The following is an 18,115-nucleotide window of genomic DNA, read 5'->3' on the forward strand; positions in this document are numbered from 1 at the left end:
ATGGAGACTAAGTTAACACACAAGGAGAGGTGACTGCATGAGTGCAGTAGGTCTCTCTCTCTCTACACTGCCCTCCATCTCAATCATAGTCCACATGTTCAGGGGCAATTGTCTTCATCAAGCAAGCCTCCAGCAGCCGTGGAGGCTCCCATGCCTGGAGTTATCAGGGCTGCAAACATGCAGTTACCTCCATGAACAAAGGAGGCTTCCCCACTGCAGCTAATCACCCTTGAACATGCACAGAGCAAGGGGAATGGGATGCAGCTTGCACTCTCATTCACAATATCCCCTCCTTGCATGTTTAACTAAACCCAATGATCTTCTCTTGACTGCAATCAGCATGTTTTGTTACTATTCCCTGAAGGGAAGGGGGAAGAATTAATGTAAAAACAAATGTAAGAATATGAAAAATATTTGTGTGTGTGTGCTTGCCATTACCTGAAATATTGGTGGTTACATTGATTGCCGCAGCTGGCCCAAATCCTTTCACTGTGCTGGCCCTTATATAAAATTGGTAGGTAGTCCCGGGATGTAGATGGGAAAAGACATGATGTGTACTGTTCCATAGCTTTGACACAGTTTGAGCTGGCCCAGCCACTGGAACTGCGGGATCAAATGATCTTATGCTGCTGTAACTGACCTGTGGAAACAATTTCAGAGTCTTAGCAGGATCCCTGGCAGGATTAAGGAATTTCTGAGAATCAGTGAAACATTTAGATTAAGCTTCTGGATTTCAGCGAAAGAACCTTGCTTTCAAATCCAAACTTAGCATATAGTGGCAATGGACACACGACAATCTCTCCACCTTGGCTCTCTGTAAGCTCGGTAAATCAATCTATAACATCAGAAAAAATGTTTTGGCTTGTATAATTTTTATGAGATGAACAAAATGGTTCTACATTTCACTAATTTAAGGCTTTGCAATAGGGAACCCCAGACCCGACAGGCCTCTAATTCTGGCTCCCAGGACATTCCCCAGACCATGTTCCCTCAGCAGCCCTGCTCTGCATCATCCTCAAGTAATTTTGCCTGATCGGAAATTCTCCTTTAACTGTAAACATGCCTCTTACTTGCCTGGATGGGTTGTGTGTGTGCGTGTGTGTGTGTGTGTGTGCGTGCGCGCACATGAATAGAAACATGCCTGGCTGGAATATAGTCCACTACACACAGGAAGAGTTGCATCCATTTCCTCAACCACTTTTGCCTCTGGCACATCAGACATGTAGGCCCCCAAAGGTTCATCACCCGGGGACGTGGCCCTTCAGCAGAAAACGGTCCCTTGGACCTACTATATACAACGTTGGACCAATAATGCTGACTACAGCTTGGCAAGTGGCAAAATTTAGACGTATATTGAGTCCTGTCCCCTGACCCCAGGCTACTGTGGCTGTTGAGCCACAAGTTGTGTGGGCTTTCTCTAATTTCCCTACAAAATCAGATATCTACTTCAAATCTTGTCATCCAGGTGAAGGCAGGAAGCCCTCTTATTTGCTTTGTTATCGTAAAGTGGCAGACAGCTGCTTATTTCCTTCATTCCTCTCTTTTTGTTAAAAAGTACTACTTAAATATAGTGAAGCAGTACTACATATGTATTCAAGCCCACCCATGATATACTGAGCTTTTTCATTAGTAAAGTGGTGAAATTCAAGAATGTAAAGTGCTAATGAGGATAAGCAGAAATATGTTAGGTCATGTAAAATATGATGGCATTTAACTGCCTCCTGTAAGTATTTAATTTGTTTTTTAAGCAGAAAAGTAATATTGTCAAGGCTGCCCAGTTCAGAGTATGATAGATACACAGGAAATTTGGTGCAAAATTATTGTTTTCCCTTCCTTCCCCAAGGGCTCATTCATCAAACCACTGTTGCTGCTTTTTGAATCACCAGAATTTGCATTCAGAGTTTCTTGAAGGGGAAAAACACGTTACCTTGAAGACTAGAATTGTCAGGTTTCTATTAATAAATTTTCACATATATTACCTGTAGCCTTCACTGGACAGGGCTCCATTAAATCATGATTCAGGAAAGCTATATATTAATGCTACTAGATCTAAATCAAAGTTACAAATTTAAGCTCTAGGTTTCATCATTTATTAAAAGTCTATTGGCAGAGCAAGCCTGTATCATTATATAATTTTAGAAGGAGTTCTTAATATTTTTTAATCACAACAGTTCAACCATTCTTTAATTTAATTTAAGGATTATTATGACATACTGATTTCAGGCTCAGGTCAGTCATTGTGTGGACAGCACCATGAATAGATTCACATTATTATATACTTTACTGTTCTGCACAGAAAAAGAGTTCACTTAAAAAAAAAGAAGATTAAGTTTATCATTAAATTCCCATGCACCAAAAAGAGACTCAAAAGAAGGGACAAACTTATAACATATCTCATTCCTACAAAGTAATGGAAGAAATAGTTCTTTTGGATTCCTCGGAGCCAGTTTTGAATATGGATCAGGGTGATTTTGACTGGAGACATTTTCCAGGCCAACTACATTGGCACACTCTAAGTTGAAGACCAGCATGCCAGTGAAGAATGAAGCATAGCTTAAAGTTTTAGGGAAAATGTACATATCATCCCCAAGATTCACATGCATACTCCAAACACAGGACACCGCAGCCATTTTTTTTTTTTTTTTTTAAATACCTCATACTGTGTGATGATCCCATTTGAATCCATAGGTTCTTTCCAGTTTAGGAAGATCTTGTCTTCAAAGGGAGTTCCTTTTAGTGATTTTGCTGGTACAGGACCAGGCACTGTAAAAGAAACAAAAAACATCCAGGTTTAAAGGTGTTAGCGAAACAATTCTCCCCAAAGTCAGATAAAGGCAACCCCCTCAAATGAATAAGTATTGGGTTTAGAATCAAGCCACATTAAATGGCAGCTTGGTTTTGAGAATGTATGGATTGTTGTTTAAATAGCAGCCTGGACCATGAATAAATTGGTTCAAAATGAGTCAGGTCATTTGAAATTCCACAGGTGAATTATGAGCCACATTACAGCCTGTTGGAACTATCAACAGATCATTTGGCAAAGGTGTGTATCTAAAAAGAAAGTGTGGGACAATGCAAAGGGGATGGGGAAATTAAGAAAGCTCCAACAAGTTACTTCTATTTAAACTTGTATTAGCCTACCTTTTAAATCATTCCCCCTTCAACCTCACACTCTTAAACCTTAAAATGCAATGAGTTCTGTTAGAAGTATCGGTTGGTTGCTCGAGAGCAAACAGGCAATATGCTTCAATAGTCTGTTTTAAAGCTTTCTTATCGGTGATAAAAACCTTTAAAATGCAGAGTGCCTCTATTCCGTGTCTTGCTCATTGACTGGCAGAATCTGAGAGTGGGCGGTCCTTAAACCTTCCCCAGCAGAGTAGTTTCTTGACGCCCAGTCTGCGCCATCCCTCTCTGCGCGGAAGCCTACTGCGCAAGGAAGGCGTGGGTAACGGGGGAGCTCTCTCCTCCCCGCTTTGCTCAGGCAAGGTGTCCTGACACTGCCTCACCTCCTCCGAGCCCTGCATCTCCTCTCCACTAGAGGCGTGGCTACCTTCCTCCACTGAGGAAGTGCTGCTTCCCACGATCTTTGGGGGCTCTCTGTAATCCATCCACCTTTTCCCCTCTTCCCCCTGAGCTGATGGCAGTTCCCTGACAAGTTCCATATATGACCTTTCTGAAAGATTTGTTCCCAAAACATGCTGCAAATTTGTAATGGGCAGAAACAAAGCCATTGAATCAAAGGAACTATAAGCAGTAGGCATCAAGAGGTCCATCACAAGTGTCAGAATTATTTCAGATTCTATGAAACTAACAATAATATGCTGCCCCTGGGACAAACAAATTAATTTGGTGAATTAAAAATAAATTCATGGAGCAAAAAGTCCATAGGTGCACAGATGAGATCCAAGTATATTCACCCATCAGTCAACTGAAGACTACTATTCTTTGCTTCACAATACTGACAAAGATTCAAGCAGAGATGATGGCTGATGTCCCTTGACAGTCCCTCTGTGCTGTTTTGTGGCATTTGCTGATGTGCTGTAGGCATCTTTCTGTTTTCTATGGCAGTGCTCTGTGTTTCTCTTGTCTACAGTTCAAATGGAGCATATATTGCACAGGGCCTAGCCCAGGTGATAGACTTCCTTTGGCAGTTGAATGTGCACATGACAGACTGCACTGAAATGTGTCTAGCAAATGAACATGATTATAGTATGCACAATGCTTGAGTGTTCATTACAAACAGAGTTATTTAAGGCTGCAAGCTTATGGCCAACTAAAGTGCTTTGCAACCGAATACAAGACTGCTGGACTGAAAACCATCACCCCACAGAGAGCCTAGAATCCAGCAGCTAAATAACTGGTTGGTTAGCTCAGATAAAGATACGTGATTCAGCTCTGCTACAAATCACTTCTTTTTGTCCCCTAGAAGTCATAATACCAAAGTAACAGAAGAATCAATTTGTTGCAAAATTCCCCTCTTAATGGCTAGACTCTAGACGAGGGACGGGCAACTTGTGGAACTTTAGGTGCTGTTGGATTCCCAACTCAGATCAGTCTCAGGCAGCATGGCGATGGTCAGGGATGATGGGAGTGTTAGTCCAACCACATCTGCTGGCTAACTAGGTCCTCAACTCTGCTCCAGACTTAGTAGGCAGAGAGCTCTTTGCTAATAGTACAAACACGTACCTACACTTGCGTGCACTTTTGCCCTATACTACTTTCTCCTTGGAACTGAAAATAATAAAACATAACAAGGGGGACCCAGGTCTCCACTATCTGTAAGCAACGTGTTGTCTTTCAGCTCAAAGCTCATTTTGTCGCATCTCTATTAGACACTGTATCTCTTGACCAGCCTCCCTATTATTCCTCCAATAGTTTTTTCCAAGCACAAGTGCTAAAGAGTTTTTATTTAGAGCCCCCTTTCTGATCAACTCCTGTTTCTGTCTCAACTCCCTGCCTCCTCTGCTGGATATCTGATATGAGAGAGAGAAAGAGAAAAGGAGAAAGACTTGGCTTCAGAAAATAAATAAAGGGCATACGATAGCTAGAAATATGGAATTGTTATACGAGCACCTGAAGATCCCAGTATGTAAAATAATATAACTTCACATTTGTAATATACATTTTTTTGTATGTATATAAATCACAGATTTTTGAACATCTGGAGATGGCAATATTGGGCCTGCAAGAGATTTATGTCTTTCCTTGTATCCCCACATTTCTTTCTAAGGACCCCAAGGGAAAGAAACCAGCAGCCAGCTCACATTCCACACTCCTGGATTCATATATTTTGTTGGCGGAAGTAGACTTGACTGGAAACAGTGCATTAGTATAATTTGCATCTTTGTTTACCCGCAACAACAAAAAATACATAAATAAAATGTAACACTGTGCTACAATTTGTCAAAAACACAGATTAGGTTGCAGAAAAGAAATTGGGCATTATTCAGAGACACATTAGGGACACTTTGATTCTGAACCCAGAACGTAAGTCATCAGATATCAGATAGATTCATACTTATACAATATTATAATTTCTGTTTGTTTGTTTTTTGTTAAAAATATGTTCACTGTCAAATGTTTCATGCGGCTGCGGTCCATGAAGATTAACCTAATTTAATGTCACCTACCTCAGGCCATAGCTAAAATAAAATGTCAACTAAAATAATATGTGTTGGAGTGTGTATGTGTGTGTGTGTGTGTGTGTGTGTGTGTGTGTGTGTGTGTGAATGGGGGGGACCCCTTTTTTAGTACAGGGTTGGAGTCCCCCCACATCAAGTATGAGAGGTGGGCTGGGCCAGGGCCAACCACCACCTTCTCTCCCTCTCTGTCACTCTATTCTCTTTCTCCTAGGGAGGGACAGGTCCCTCTTGCCAGAGAGCTGGACTGATCATATGCAGAGGGCTTTTGAAATTAGGCCAAGTGAGGCATATATCAGGGATAGAGCAAAACTTTCAATCTCTTAAAGCTTTGGTCTGTGTACAACTGGAGGAACTTCAAGGCCATTTATCCAATGATGCCATCTTGAATCAACTGTGCCAATTACCCAAATGCCAGTAATGGGAGAGGGTTTTTTTTTTTTAGCACTTCCCAACTGCAACCCACACAGCTGAGATAAGGGGCAATATTTGCCATCCCGCTATGTGAGAGCAGGGTTTCATTTGGGGCTGTGAGTCACTTTACCTGCACAACTGACAGCAATTATGTGCTTTCTTCTAAACAAGTGAATGGATGCCACACTCTTTATTTATACATTTTAGCAAATACTTACAAGTTCTACATCCTCACATCACATACACCCCTCTCTCCAACCATTCTTTTGTTAAATTCAGTTAATGATTTGTGTATCAACCATAGGTGCAGGTTCTAAACTACCAGGCAGACCTGGTTTAGAACAGCTTGTCTTTATTCTTCCATCTGCTCAGGAATCCTATCTAGATGTAGTGGCTTCTGGAATCAGAGCAATGCCTTATTGATTCAGACATTGCATCAAACTCCAGTTAGCACAATACATGGGTTGATTCTGATGTGCCAGATGATCTGAAACCATGGTTTGTTGATTATACCACATCTTAGTTGAGGTTATTGGTGTGATGCTGGAACAACTGACAATGATTCAACTTTCCCCTTATAGCTACTTATTCCAATCCAGTATCTCATGTGACTCTGAATCTATGGGTGCATCCCTTTGAGTATACAGTGGTATCTCAGGTTAAGTACTTAATTCGTTCCGGAGGTCCGTACTTAACCTGAAACTGTTCTTAATCTGAAGCACCACTTTAGCTAATGGGGCCTCCTGCTGCTGCCGCGCCACCGGAGCACAATTTCTGTTCTCATCCTGAAGCAAAGTTCTTAACATGAAGCACTATTTCTGGGTAACCTGAAGCGTATGTAACCCGAGGTACCACTGTATAAAGCTGCCCTCTCTATTGAAGCGAACAGGGTATTTTGCTTGTACTTCATGAGGCATTGGTCACAACAGGGGTGGCTAACCTGGTGTCCTCCAGCTGTTGCTGGACTACAGCTATCATCTATGACCACTGGCCATGGGGCTGATAGGAGCTGAAGTCCAACAATATTCGGAGCATTCCAGGGTAGCAACCCTGGTGCAACATGCAAATCTGCTTAGGCACAAGGCTTTTAAGAGATACACATTTGCCAATATTCCTGCATTTTGAATATGCAGTTAGTCACAAACCTGACTACATGAGCATTAAGCTACTTCTGTATATTGTAATTTCCATCTAATTAGGAACTTGATTTAATGCTGTTTTAATTTGTTGAAAATTTAGATTCATAAAAAGGATAATCACTAAAGAGCTTTGTAAACATATAAAGTGTCCCTTATTACCCCTCAAATAAGGTAAATAAAGTTATGCTGTTAGCAGAAGTAAATAAAGGATATTTTAAGGCAGTAATCTCAATATATGCAGACATAATTACTTAGTGAGTTGTAAGAACACAGCACTGTAAACATGAATTTGTAGAAATGACTCTGAATTTAGAGACAAACAAACACTGACAAATATTTTTCTTAGGCCTGGTTCAGATGTAACGCTAGTACCAGCATTAATGGGTACCTCCACAGAGTCACCTATGGACTTTCATCAGCCCTTCCTTCTCATGCATTAAAGCCCCTCCCACATGCCTTGCCTGTCACTATTACTAGCAATCGAAATTTGCCAGGCACCAGGCTCATTTTGCACCTGTCTATCAGCCACTTGTGAGTCTGCAGATCATTCCTTATCCTTTAAAGCTACTCATTGCACACCCAAATTGGAGTTTATCCCCTTTCTCCAATATTAAAGGTTGGTACAAGCAAAGCACTTTAAAAAAATCCATGTAAACTATTTACACTGATATGTGTTGACATGACTATCATCTATGTCTGGGCATTTTGTTCAACTATTCACAGGCTAACATGAACATGTAAACATAATTTTCAAGCAGGCAACACAGCTAAGAATTCTTTCAACACCTGCTTTGAGAGCTAAGGCTTCAAGAAGAGAAGAATTTGAACCTACCATCTTCATCTGTTTGGATTATTGTCTCTTCACTTTCCTTTCTCCCCTCAGGATTAGTCAGGATCATTTTGAGGCTGACATTAGTGTAAGGAGGCAGGTGGTTCACAACATGCTGAGGTGCTTTGGGGTCCATATCCAAGCAGTCTGCCTTGCTTTCATTATGGCCACGGAAGTAATGGTAGCAGATTGTGACGTTGAAAGTGTGGCAGCGAGTAATGTTGTAACCTAGAGATTCCCAATCCACAGCAATGCGTCGGGCCTGGATCTCAGCAATCTTCAATGTTTTTGGTGTTCTCATAGGCTCTAAAACACACACAGAGAGAACATGAACTACTTTCAGGAGTGTCCGAGCATAGAAGTGACACAAGAAATACAGAACCTTCATTGGTGGATTAAGTCTGCACAATGCCCACTGCATATCTGCTTTGACTTGACCTAAGAATTCCATCCCGTTCTGCTGTCATATCTGCCAGCATTTGCAAACATTTGTAAATCTACATTTTTTTTAAAAAAAAGGAACGACAACTGTAAAAAAAATCCACACGAAAATGTTTAATTAGCTGACATTGTTGGACCAATTCAAAGTCTCTGACAGCAAACTCACCAAGAGCAACCAAAGACCACCACAGGTGTTGCTATGCTTCTGTGTGCTTTGCGGTTTCTTTCGGCATGCATTAAATTTGAGTAAATTGGATAATATATCATCCTGGTGAAGAGTCAGTGTGCTCTGCACTGTGATTTATCATGCCACCAAGCAATGCTGTTTACTAATTACACTAATTGCTCTACTAAACTAGCAGTAACCAAAATGATACAGATATTAATTAAAATTTATTACTTGGGTAATGCTGTTATTCATCGACAAAAAAAAGCCAAAACAAAAATACGACACCACTACAAAATGTCAGGCTCTTTTTTCCTTGACCACCCCCCCTATAAAGACCATAGATGGTAAAGGTCTGCACTATCACCCAAGCTCAACCATTAACATGTGCACAGCTCTCCACTCAACTGGAAAACACCAGCAACACTTGTCTGACTCCCTGAACAGCCATCAATCCATCACCATCTCCCTAGTGTATTCCTTCCTCATGCAAGACTAACTTTATAGCCTGACTTAATTAAAGTGATTACACAATGAAAGTCATGACCATGACCACATATACTAAAAATTCACTCAACACACACTGCATTCCTACATTCTACATTCCTGGTATATTTATTTACAGCAGCAAGTTATAGTTTGTGTATCCCAGTATTCTGCCAGATTAAGGGTGAAGCCAAATGAGCCAAACGTTCTTCTATCCATTCATAAGCCTTCACTGTCTTTTAAGACCGCTCATTTACCAAACGAAAAATCTTAACTAAGCAAACAGCACAAGGCACAGATGGCACAGCCAAACAGGAGCTCCAATAAATGTGCTCAAGCATACAGCTTACAAGACAATGCAACCATTTAAGCATCCCCACCCCCCATCCTTGCAATATATTTGTATATATTATTGTCAGATACATGGGCTTTTCTGAATTAGTATGCTACATACAGATTAATGGATTTACTTCTCACAGTGACTAGCTTTCCACTTAGATGTTTTCTCTTCTGTATTAGCTATTAATTTATTAATTAAAGAGGTAGATAGTCTGGGTTTCTGAAGTAGGATGAAGGAGACCAATGTTGAAAATATGTATTCAATCACCTGAGCGATAATCAGTTTGTTTTTACGAATGCAAGGACATCTGCAAAATGTTGCCTTCAGTGTGTAGAAGCATGGACAAAATCCAGTGGTCCAAGCCTGGATTTCAAAGGGCCATGCACTCGAATAAGCTTTTCACATACCGCTGCTTCCTAACGTAGCTCCCTAAAAGTAAAGCCTAAAGGAGAGGAAGCCTATGGAGAAGTATTTCATGTTGTGTGAAAAGTTGGAGAATCAGCAACCCCCTCATGAACATGCGCTCCGCCTCCCCGCTGTCCCCTCTCGCTCTCCAGGCTTCAGCGAAAGCCTGCATTCGCCCCATAGGACGCACACACATTTCCCCTTTATTTTTGGAGGGGAAAAAGTGTGTCCTATAGGGTGAAAAATACGGTAGGTGATAGGCTAATTGCTTATTATTCATTCTTTGAAAATAAACCTCTTATCTGTAAACACAGTTATTAGAAGATTGTTTTGTACTGATGGCACCATCAGAAGTCAGTCTATAGCATGTGAGTGTTGGCATGTTTTAAAAACAACAACTCCTCATTCCTCCTGTGCTGGCACCCAGTGGAAAATCCCCTCCCCCTGAACTTCCTTGTTCTACTAGGAGGGAAGCTGCCATTGCAGCTGAAGAGCAGCTACAGAGGGATGTGTGAGAGAATTGTCACTAGAATTGTCAGATGCGTCCCTCCTCCATAGGTAGTTTTGTTAAAGTAAAAAAGAAGACGGTGACACATTAAATGTATACACACAGTGAATATATTGACTGGTTTGGCCCTGACATTTTAATTTCACGTTGCATTTGCTTGAAAGGCTAAAAGTAGTTTTACCCTCTCTGCCCCAAAACACAATTTACTGCAACGCTTCCTGGAATCAAGGCCACTGCTTGAACCTCCTTAACAGCGAAGAATAAGACTGGGAAGTGAGGTTTCAGTCTGTCACGCTGAATTTCAAAGTGTTTTGATTTAGTTTCCTCAAGGCAGGAACACTAATAAGCATTCTGGCCGCATTACACTAGATATTAAAAAAAGTTAAAGGTGGAGCAGAAAATGTTTTCAAAGTTCCTTGAAATGTAACAGACATGCCCCAGTATTGGAAGGCACATTAAAGGTATCCTTTATTTTGCCTGCCAGAAAAAGGGTGGAGGGAGCGGGGAGGAAAGACAAGTTGAGATTTCTCACCACTGTGCTTACCATTGGCAGAGACCAACCAATTTCTATTAAGGCTGAGATGGTAATTAAAGTCTGTAGCGGCTCTCAGCAGCCTTGGTAAACTCTGCCAACTGTCCCTCTGCTGCTGAAAATGGCACTTCAAAATGCAATTTTTTGCTCTCTTCTCGGAGCAACATTCATAACAGGGTCTCTGGAGATCAGGTTCAATTGTTTTAAACTGCTGCACCACAAAGCCTCCATCTGCAGAGCCTCAGTAGAAAGTAATCTCCTAATAATTATGTTGCCAGATAAGAGGTCGCTAGATTGTTTAGTAAATTCCAAAAAAACCTAATTGCATCTCATTAAGAATAATTTCATTTGAAACTGGAAGAGAACTAATGTGCTCCGTTTATTACTCTTCCGGGCTTCTCTGCCCTACGGAGTGTCAGCTGAGCCCATTTGCAACTCAATTCTATCTAAGGGCTTTGCCTCCAAGATGCAGGCAATACTTCCAAAGGGCATCAAGTTATACTTTTTATTATTCTCATCTTCACAGAGGCTCACAAGCTTATTTGTTCATCCACACCCAATCAAATTTCTAATTAGATTCAAGGAATGCCTATTCTCCTAATGTACAACTCTTTGTGCATTAGAGACTGAAAAGAAGCGTAACTCATTGCTAAGTGAGGACTCAGCTTAAGCAACCTTTCAGTCAGGGGTGTAGGAAGGGGGGTGGAGGGGACGGGCTGCCCCAGGTGCCAATCTGGGGGGTGTGTGTGTGACAAGATGGCCCCTGCCTCCCTCCAGCTGTAGAGCGGCCGAGAGCATCCATATGGGCTGCTGCGTGTGTGCACTCCGTACAGGATGCCACACATGCGCAATCCGTATGGGATGCCGTACATGAGCACTCCGTACAGGCTGCCCCGCCCCGGGTACCGGAGAGGGTTTCTCCACCACTGCTTCCAGTGCGCTATTTATATATCACGTTACACATCCATAGAACTGTTGAGAATTCCATTCCTCCCATGCTGCAGATGTGTGGGATTGTTACATCACATGTCTGTTTACATTCCAGCACTGATTATTGGAGTCTTGTGAGTGGAAAGGGAGATACACTGTTTCCGCTCTGTATAGCCATTGTTTTTGCAATTCTCTCTCCGAGAAAGAAAGACAGAGAGAGAGGCCATATTTTTCTTTGTTCTGTTTGATTTAATTTGCAATAAATTAGGCTTAGATGTTACTCCTCAAGGCTGCGCTTCTGTTTGGACTCTGCTAGTCGTGTGCTCATGTCCTTGGATATGGGTCACATCAACATCAACGTGATGGGAGACTGGAGGGATGAATCCCGGGCGACGCTGCATGGGGGGGGGGGGAGGAGGCACCGGCCTCGGCGTTATCACCCAACAAGAACTCTCTAAGCGATTTGCAATAAAAATACGTAAGCTATTCAATAAAACCATACAAATATAAAACAATAAAAGTGTTCATCCAAACAAAAAGCTAAACCATAATCTAAACAGTAAGAGCTGTTCAACAGTGGAACGGTCTCCCTCGGGAGGTTGTGGACTGTCCCTCCTTGGAGGTTTTCAAGCAGAGGTTGGATGGCCATCTGTCATGGATGCTTTAGCTGAGATTCCTGCATTGCAGGCAGTTGGACTAGACGACCCTTGGAATTCCTAATTCTACAATTCTATTATTTTAAACCAGCACAAAATATCCGCTCTCTCATCTAACGCATTCAAATGAAGTAAGCCACATCATGCCGTAATGTACCATTTATGACTTGAAATAAACTGCTAATTCATTTATTTCCAAGAGAAATAGAATGTAGGTAATAGTAGAATTTGGATCAAAGATCAACACAAACCCCAGCTTTTGATGAATTGGACCCCAGTCTACAAAAGTTTATGCCATAATAAATTCATTAGTCTTTAAGGTGCCTTTGTTGCCTTTGATGCTGTGAAACAGACTAACATAACAACTACCCCACTGAAAATAGCAGTTTTATTGATCTTAGCCTAGGAATGTCTTCTCACACAAGAATACCACACTGCCCTCTGTAATTATGTATAGTACTGTATGAAATCCAAAATGCTAGTATCTGGAGCTTAATGTAGTGCTATGTGTCTTTACAGTGGTGCCTCGCAAGACGAAATTAATTCGTTCTGCGAGTTTTTTCATCTTGCAAGTTTTTCGTCTTGCGAAGCACGGTTTCCCAAAGTCTTCAAAATCACCAAAGTCTTCAAAAACCTCAAAAAAGGCTACCACACCACGTGCTATGAGTTGCTCCTCGAAGTCACCCTGGGTATTAACGGTTTTAAGAAAAAGGAAACAAACTTGCAAGACGTTTTCATTTTTTTCGTTTTTCGTCTTGTGAAGCAAGCCCATAGGGAAATTCGTCTTGCGAAGCAACTCAAAAAACGAAAAACTCTTTCGTCTTGCGAGTTTTTCTTCTTGCGAGGCATTCGTCTTGCGAGGTACCACTGTATACTTATGGATAAAAAAGAAATTGTACACTGCAGCAAGCTGACAATTACACAAATGAGATGTCCATGCCATCTTTCATGCACTCTTCTAGCCATCACTGTCCTCCGCAAGGTCCCATTCAGCACAATCAGTCCCCCAAGGAGGAGTGCAATGGTTGTATAAATGCATGAGCAGTGTGGAGAGTCCTTCTATTCTGTATAATGACTGTTGTGTTGCAATGCGCATGCACCGAGGTCCAAACAGGAAGTTGAAGGGAAGGAGGGAGAAAGGAAGAATTGTAGGAATTGTGCCCATCCTTATTTGTTTTCAATAACACCACAAGGTTTACTTTTAATCACTGGCGATGGATAATTTATTTAGTATCAAATGTTAAGCCTCGTATCAGAGATGAAACTGATGCTTCTTCAATAGTAATAAGGGAAGAGAAATTCCACATATTCCCAGGCAACAATACAAAAATTGCATATATAAGAGTGAGACTATAGCCATGGCAGGTACACATACACACCATTATGGATCAGGAAGATTGAGCACCACTTTATAAGATACAATGAATAATAGCTTTAGTATTCTCTAAAGGTTAATAATAGACAGACAGATAGAAGAAAAGACACAAAACCTGTTGACCCATCAGCCACCTTTCAACAGCAGAATGATTTAATAAGTAGCTCTAGATAATGGCTAAAATGAAATTCGATTTCTTTAGCGCTTGATAAGCAACACACAATATGACAGTTCAATATCAGTGCCCCTTTGTAGAGATTATCTCCATTTATTCAGAGATTGTTTTCAAAACAAAAAGGCCTCCACAGTTGGGAAAGAAAAAAGGAGTGCCTCGTGCATCTCCTCAGAACCAATTTTAATGATAAAACACATTACCTGCTGTCAGTCAAAGAAAAGCAGAGTATGTCCCAGGGCCTGTGACAAAAAGGCTATTTCTCAAAGATGTACACAAGGATAGGACACTCAAGCATGACAAGTGTTTTGCTGTTGCCGCTTTTCAAGAGAAATCCCATAGGTTGATCAGAATGTACAATTTCAGTTTCATTTATCTAAAATAAAAGGAAGTGGCTTTTCTGGTCAAAAGATAACATTCACATTTGTCAGTGTGAAATTGAAAACAATGAAACAAATTTCATAGCAAACACAAAGGATGACGATAAAGAGAACAGCAAGAATATTTGATGCCTTAGCAGTTTTTCTTTCCTTGCGCTCTCTTGTTCTCAAACTGCAAGACATAATCAGGAGCCAGACCAAAGATTTCACAAGCATGGTACGTAGTGACTTGCTACTGGCCCACAACTTAGTGTTCATGGGACACTGGAAAAGCCTCTTACATACATAGCATAGTAGCAATGACTGTGACCTACAAGATTGGAAGTTATAGGATCAAATTCTTTCTCAACCTCAAACCTGCCAAGGTTGCCATACTTTTGTCAACCTCTTCTCTCCTTCTGCACTGTAAGAACAATAATATTGGTTTACTTTACAAGAGCTGAATCATACTATGATGAGTCAAACTGTAATGACAATGACCAACTAGGTCATTTCTGAGTTACTGTGCTTGAATTATTTCCTTTCTACTTTAGTCCAACCTTTAAGTACAGACATGTTCTTTGCCCGCATATCCTGGTAGTATAGGATATAATTCAAGATGGGCAGCTCACAAGTAAATATCCAGTTGGATGTTTTCAAGTAATCTTTTGTGATGTTCCAGAACATCTAAGACTCACCAAAGCAGTGCAAACCTAGGGTTAAGGAAGGGGTGGCTAGAGCAGCACAGAATAATAAAGTCCCATGAACAAAGGAAATACAGTATTGTCCCAGAAAGAACAGAGAACATGTTCAAAGCATCCTGAGATCAAATATATTCTCTATTATTATATTTATATACCACCCTTTATCTGAGGATCACAGGGCGGTTTAAAAACACAAGAATGAATATTTCTCTCAAAAAAAAAGGAGGGGGAAAAAAGATGGTTTAGGGTCAAAAGCTGCCCTACACATCTCCTTCCAGGATGCTCTCAATCAGGGGAGTCAACATGGTGTCCTTCAAATGTTTTGGACAGTGGGATATCCAGTCTCATATAACCAACATGCTTAAGTCTGATTAATGCATGAATGCTTAAAACTATAGAGTTTTTAGCTTTCTACCTGGCCAGGCTTAGCTCACTTTGGGAGAGACAAGGTAATCAAGCCTTTGTTTCCAGTCTATCCAAGCAGCTCAACGTGTGAAGAGACAAAGCTGCTTGCTAGCCTCTTAGCTGAATGGCTTTAACAATCCTCTCTTGAGTTACAATACCAATGATTTAGGAACTTTCATCACTTTGCAACTAAGCCGAGTTTTATCGCCTATGCAACATTTTTGACTGAAATATGGAAAAGCACAAGAGCCTGACCTTTGAAGCGTTTGTAAGTAAACCAATTTTAAACTTACCAAACGTGTGGTCTTTTTAAATGCTGGGGGAAGAGGGAGTTTTGGAACTCACACGGGCACATTTTTAAGGTCCAACAGCCTATATTTCCACACTTTACTTTGCTGCATGTTTTGCGATTTTAAATCTCTGCTGGGGTTCTCTCACCAAAGAGTAGTTGCCCCAAACCAGGATCTTGGCATCTAGGAATTCTCCTTTTATACAGTGGTACCTCAGGTTAAGAACTTAATTCGTTCCGGAGGTCCGTTCTTAACCTAAAACTGTTCTTAACCTGAGACACCACTTTAGCTAATAGGGCCTCCCGCTGCTGCCGCACGATTTCTGTTCTCATCCTGAAGCAAAGTTCTTAATCTGAGGTACTATTTCTGGGTTAGCAGAGTCTGTAACCTGAAGCATCTGTAACCTGAGGTACCACTGTACCTATTTTTTCTTCGCAACAACATGGACTGCATCTCCCAGCATCCCTGACCACTGACAGTGTTGGCTAAGAATGATGACCACTGTAGTGCGGCAACAATTGTTGTTGTTGCTAAAATGTTTATCTCGCTCTTTCTCTCAAAGGAGCCCAGGGAAGCCAGCAATTAAAACATCTAAAAGCAATTCCAGTACCAATACAGACTGGGAAAGATATCTACATAAAGGGCTTGTTAAGAATATAATAAGAGCCTACTGGATCAAATCAATGGCTCATCAAGTCCAGCATCCTGTTCTCAGAGTGACCAAGCAAGATCCAAGCACATGAAAACTCCCTCCTCCGGCAGTTTCAGCATATTGACTCCAACCATGGAAGCAGAGCATAGCCATCATGGCTATTAACCACTGACAGACTTATCATCCATTAACTTGCCTGAACCTCTTTTAAAACAATTCAAGTTTGTGACCATCACTATCTGCTGTAGGAGCGAAGTCCACAGTTTAACAACGATTGTGTGAATAAGTGCTTTACTTTGTCTGTGCTGAATCTTCCATCATTAGGCTTCATTGGATATCTACAAATTCTAGTGTGTTAAGAAAGAAGAAAAAACCTTTTATCTCTCCACTTTCTCCATCCTGTGCCTAATTTTATAAACTTATCATGTTGCTTCCTATTTGCCTTTTCTCTAAACTAAAATGTCCCTTTCCTCATATGGAAGCACCTTGATAATTTTGGTTGCTCTTTTCAGAACCATTTCCAACTCTACAATATCCTTTCCGAGGTGATGAGCAGAACTGTTCACAGTAGTCACACTATAGATTTGTATAATGGCCTTATGGTACTGGCTGTTTTCCATTCCTTTTCTAATGATCCCTAGCATGAAATTTGCCTTTTCACAGCTGCTGCAAACTGAGTCAACATCTTCATTGAGGCATCCACTCTGACCACAAGGACCTGTTCCTGGTCAGTCACTGCCAGTTGAAATCTCATGGGTGTGTATGTGAAATTATGATTTTTCACTGCAACATATATATCACTATACACTTGTCTGCACCAAATGCATTCTCCATTTTATGGCCTGTTCACTAAGTTTGCAATCCTTTTCTGTTTTACTGACCCTGAACAACTTAGTATAACCATCAAACTCGGTCAACTCACTGCTCACTCCTAACTCTAGATCATTTTCAAACACGTTAAAATGCACAGCTCCCAATACCGATCCTTGGGAGACTACACTTTCTACCTCCATAAGGCGTCCAGTTATTCCTACTCTTTGCTTCCTGTTGCTTAATTCACAAGTTAATTAACAAGTGGACTGCCCATCATTCCATGGTTGCTAAGTTTAGAATGTATCATACATACAGACCCAGTATGCCAACATGCAACCAATTCTACATAACTGTATCTCAGGGGTGAGATGAAAACCAAGGGATCACCTACCTAAAATATACATAAGGAGTGAAGTGGTTCTATACCTTTCTTTTTCTTCTGAGTTTATGGGAAAACTTTTTGTTTATTAGCTTTTAAACTATTAGCTTTATGTTTTCTTCTTTTTCCAGGTGAAAGGAGTAAATCTGTTACTGACTGTGGGGAGCTAAAGAAAACACCTGACTTAATTTATGGATATTATCGTTAGTTATTATTATTAATTAACTTTATGGATCTAGGGGACTTACTGTTAAGATCAGCAGTCTCATCATAGCTTCAACAGAAACCAGGGGATCATCAATATATTTTAACGCATACACTTATGCATGCAAAATGTATTTGTCCCTGCTGCAGAGACGGAGCAAAGAGACAAAGATATAACTGCACTGTTGGCAATTACTTGTCTGTTTATCTGATGGTATGTTTATTCTGCAGCCTCCATTCATGATTAACAGTTTGTGTATCCCTCACCTGTAATCAA

The 18,115-nt window shown here is 40.9% G+C and overlaps 1 protein-coding gene across 15 annotated transcripts in view; it reads right to left on the reverse strand.

The window, feature by feature from the left end:
- The window catches only part of PTPRK (protein tyrosine phosphatase receptor type K), a 333,584-nt gene that overhangs the window by 68,666 nt on the left and 246,803 nt on the right, over window positions 1-18,115 (reverse strand). For all 15 annotated transcript variants that reach the window (XM_080999488.1, XM_080999496.1, XM_080999492.1 and 12 more), the window contains exons 8-10: window positions 8,025-8,327; window positions 2,654-2,763; window positions 439-640 (exon numbers count right to left, since the gene is read on the reverse strand). In XM_080999488.1, the coding sequence (XP_080855614.1) occupies window positions 439-640; window positions 2,654-2,763; window positions 8,025-8,327 (615 nt within the window). The remainder of the gene's footprint in view (window positions 1-438; window positions 641-2,653; window positions 2,764-8,024; window positions 8,328-18,115) is intronic.

The sequence above is a fragment of the Podarcis pityusensis genome (genome assembly GCF_964106645.2).
Source record: "Podarcis pityusensis genome assembly, chromosome: 3".
NCBI classification, from domain to species: Eukaryota; Metazoa; Chordata; class Lepidosauria; order Squamata; family Lacertidae; genus Podarcis; species Podarcis pityusensis.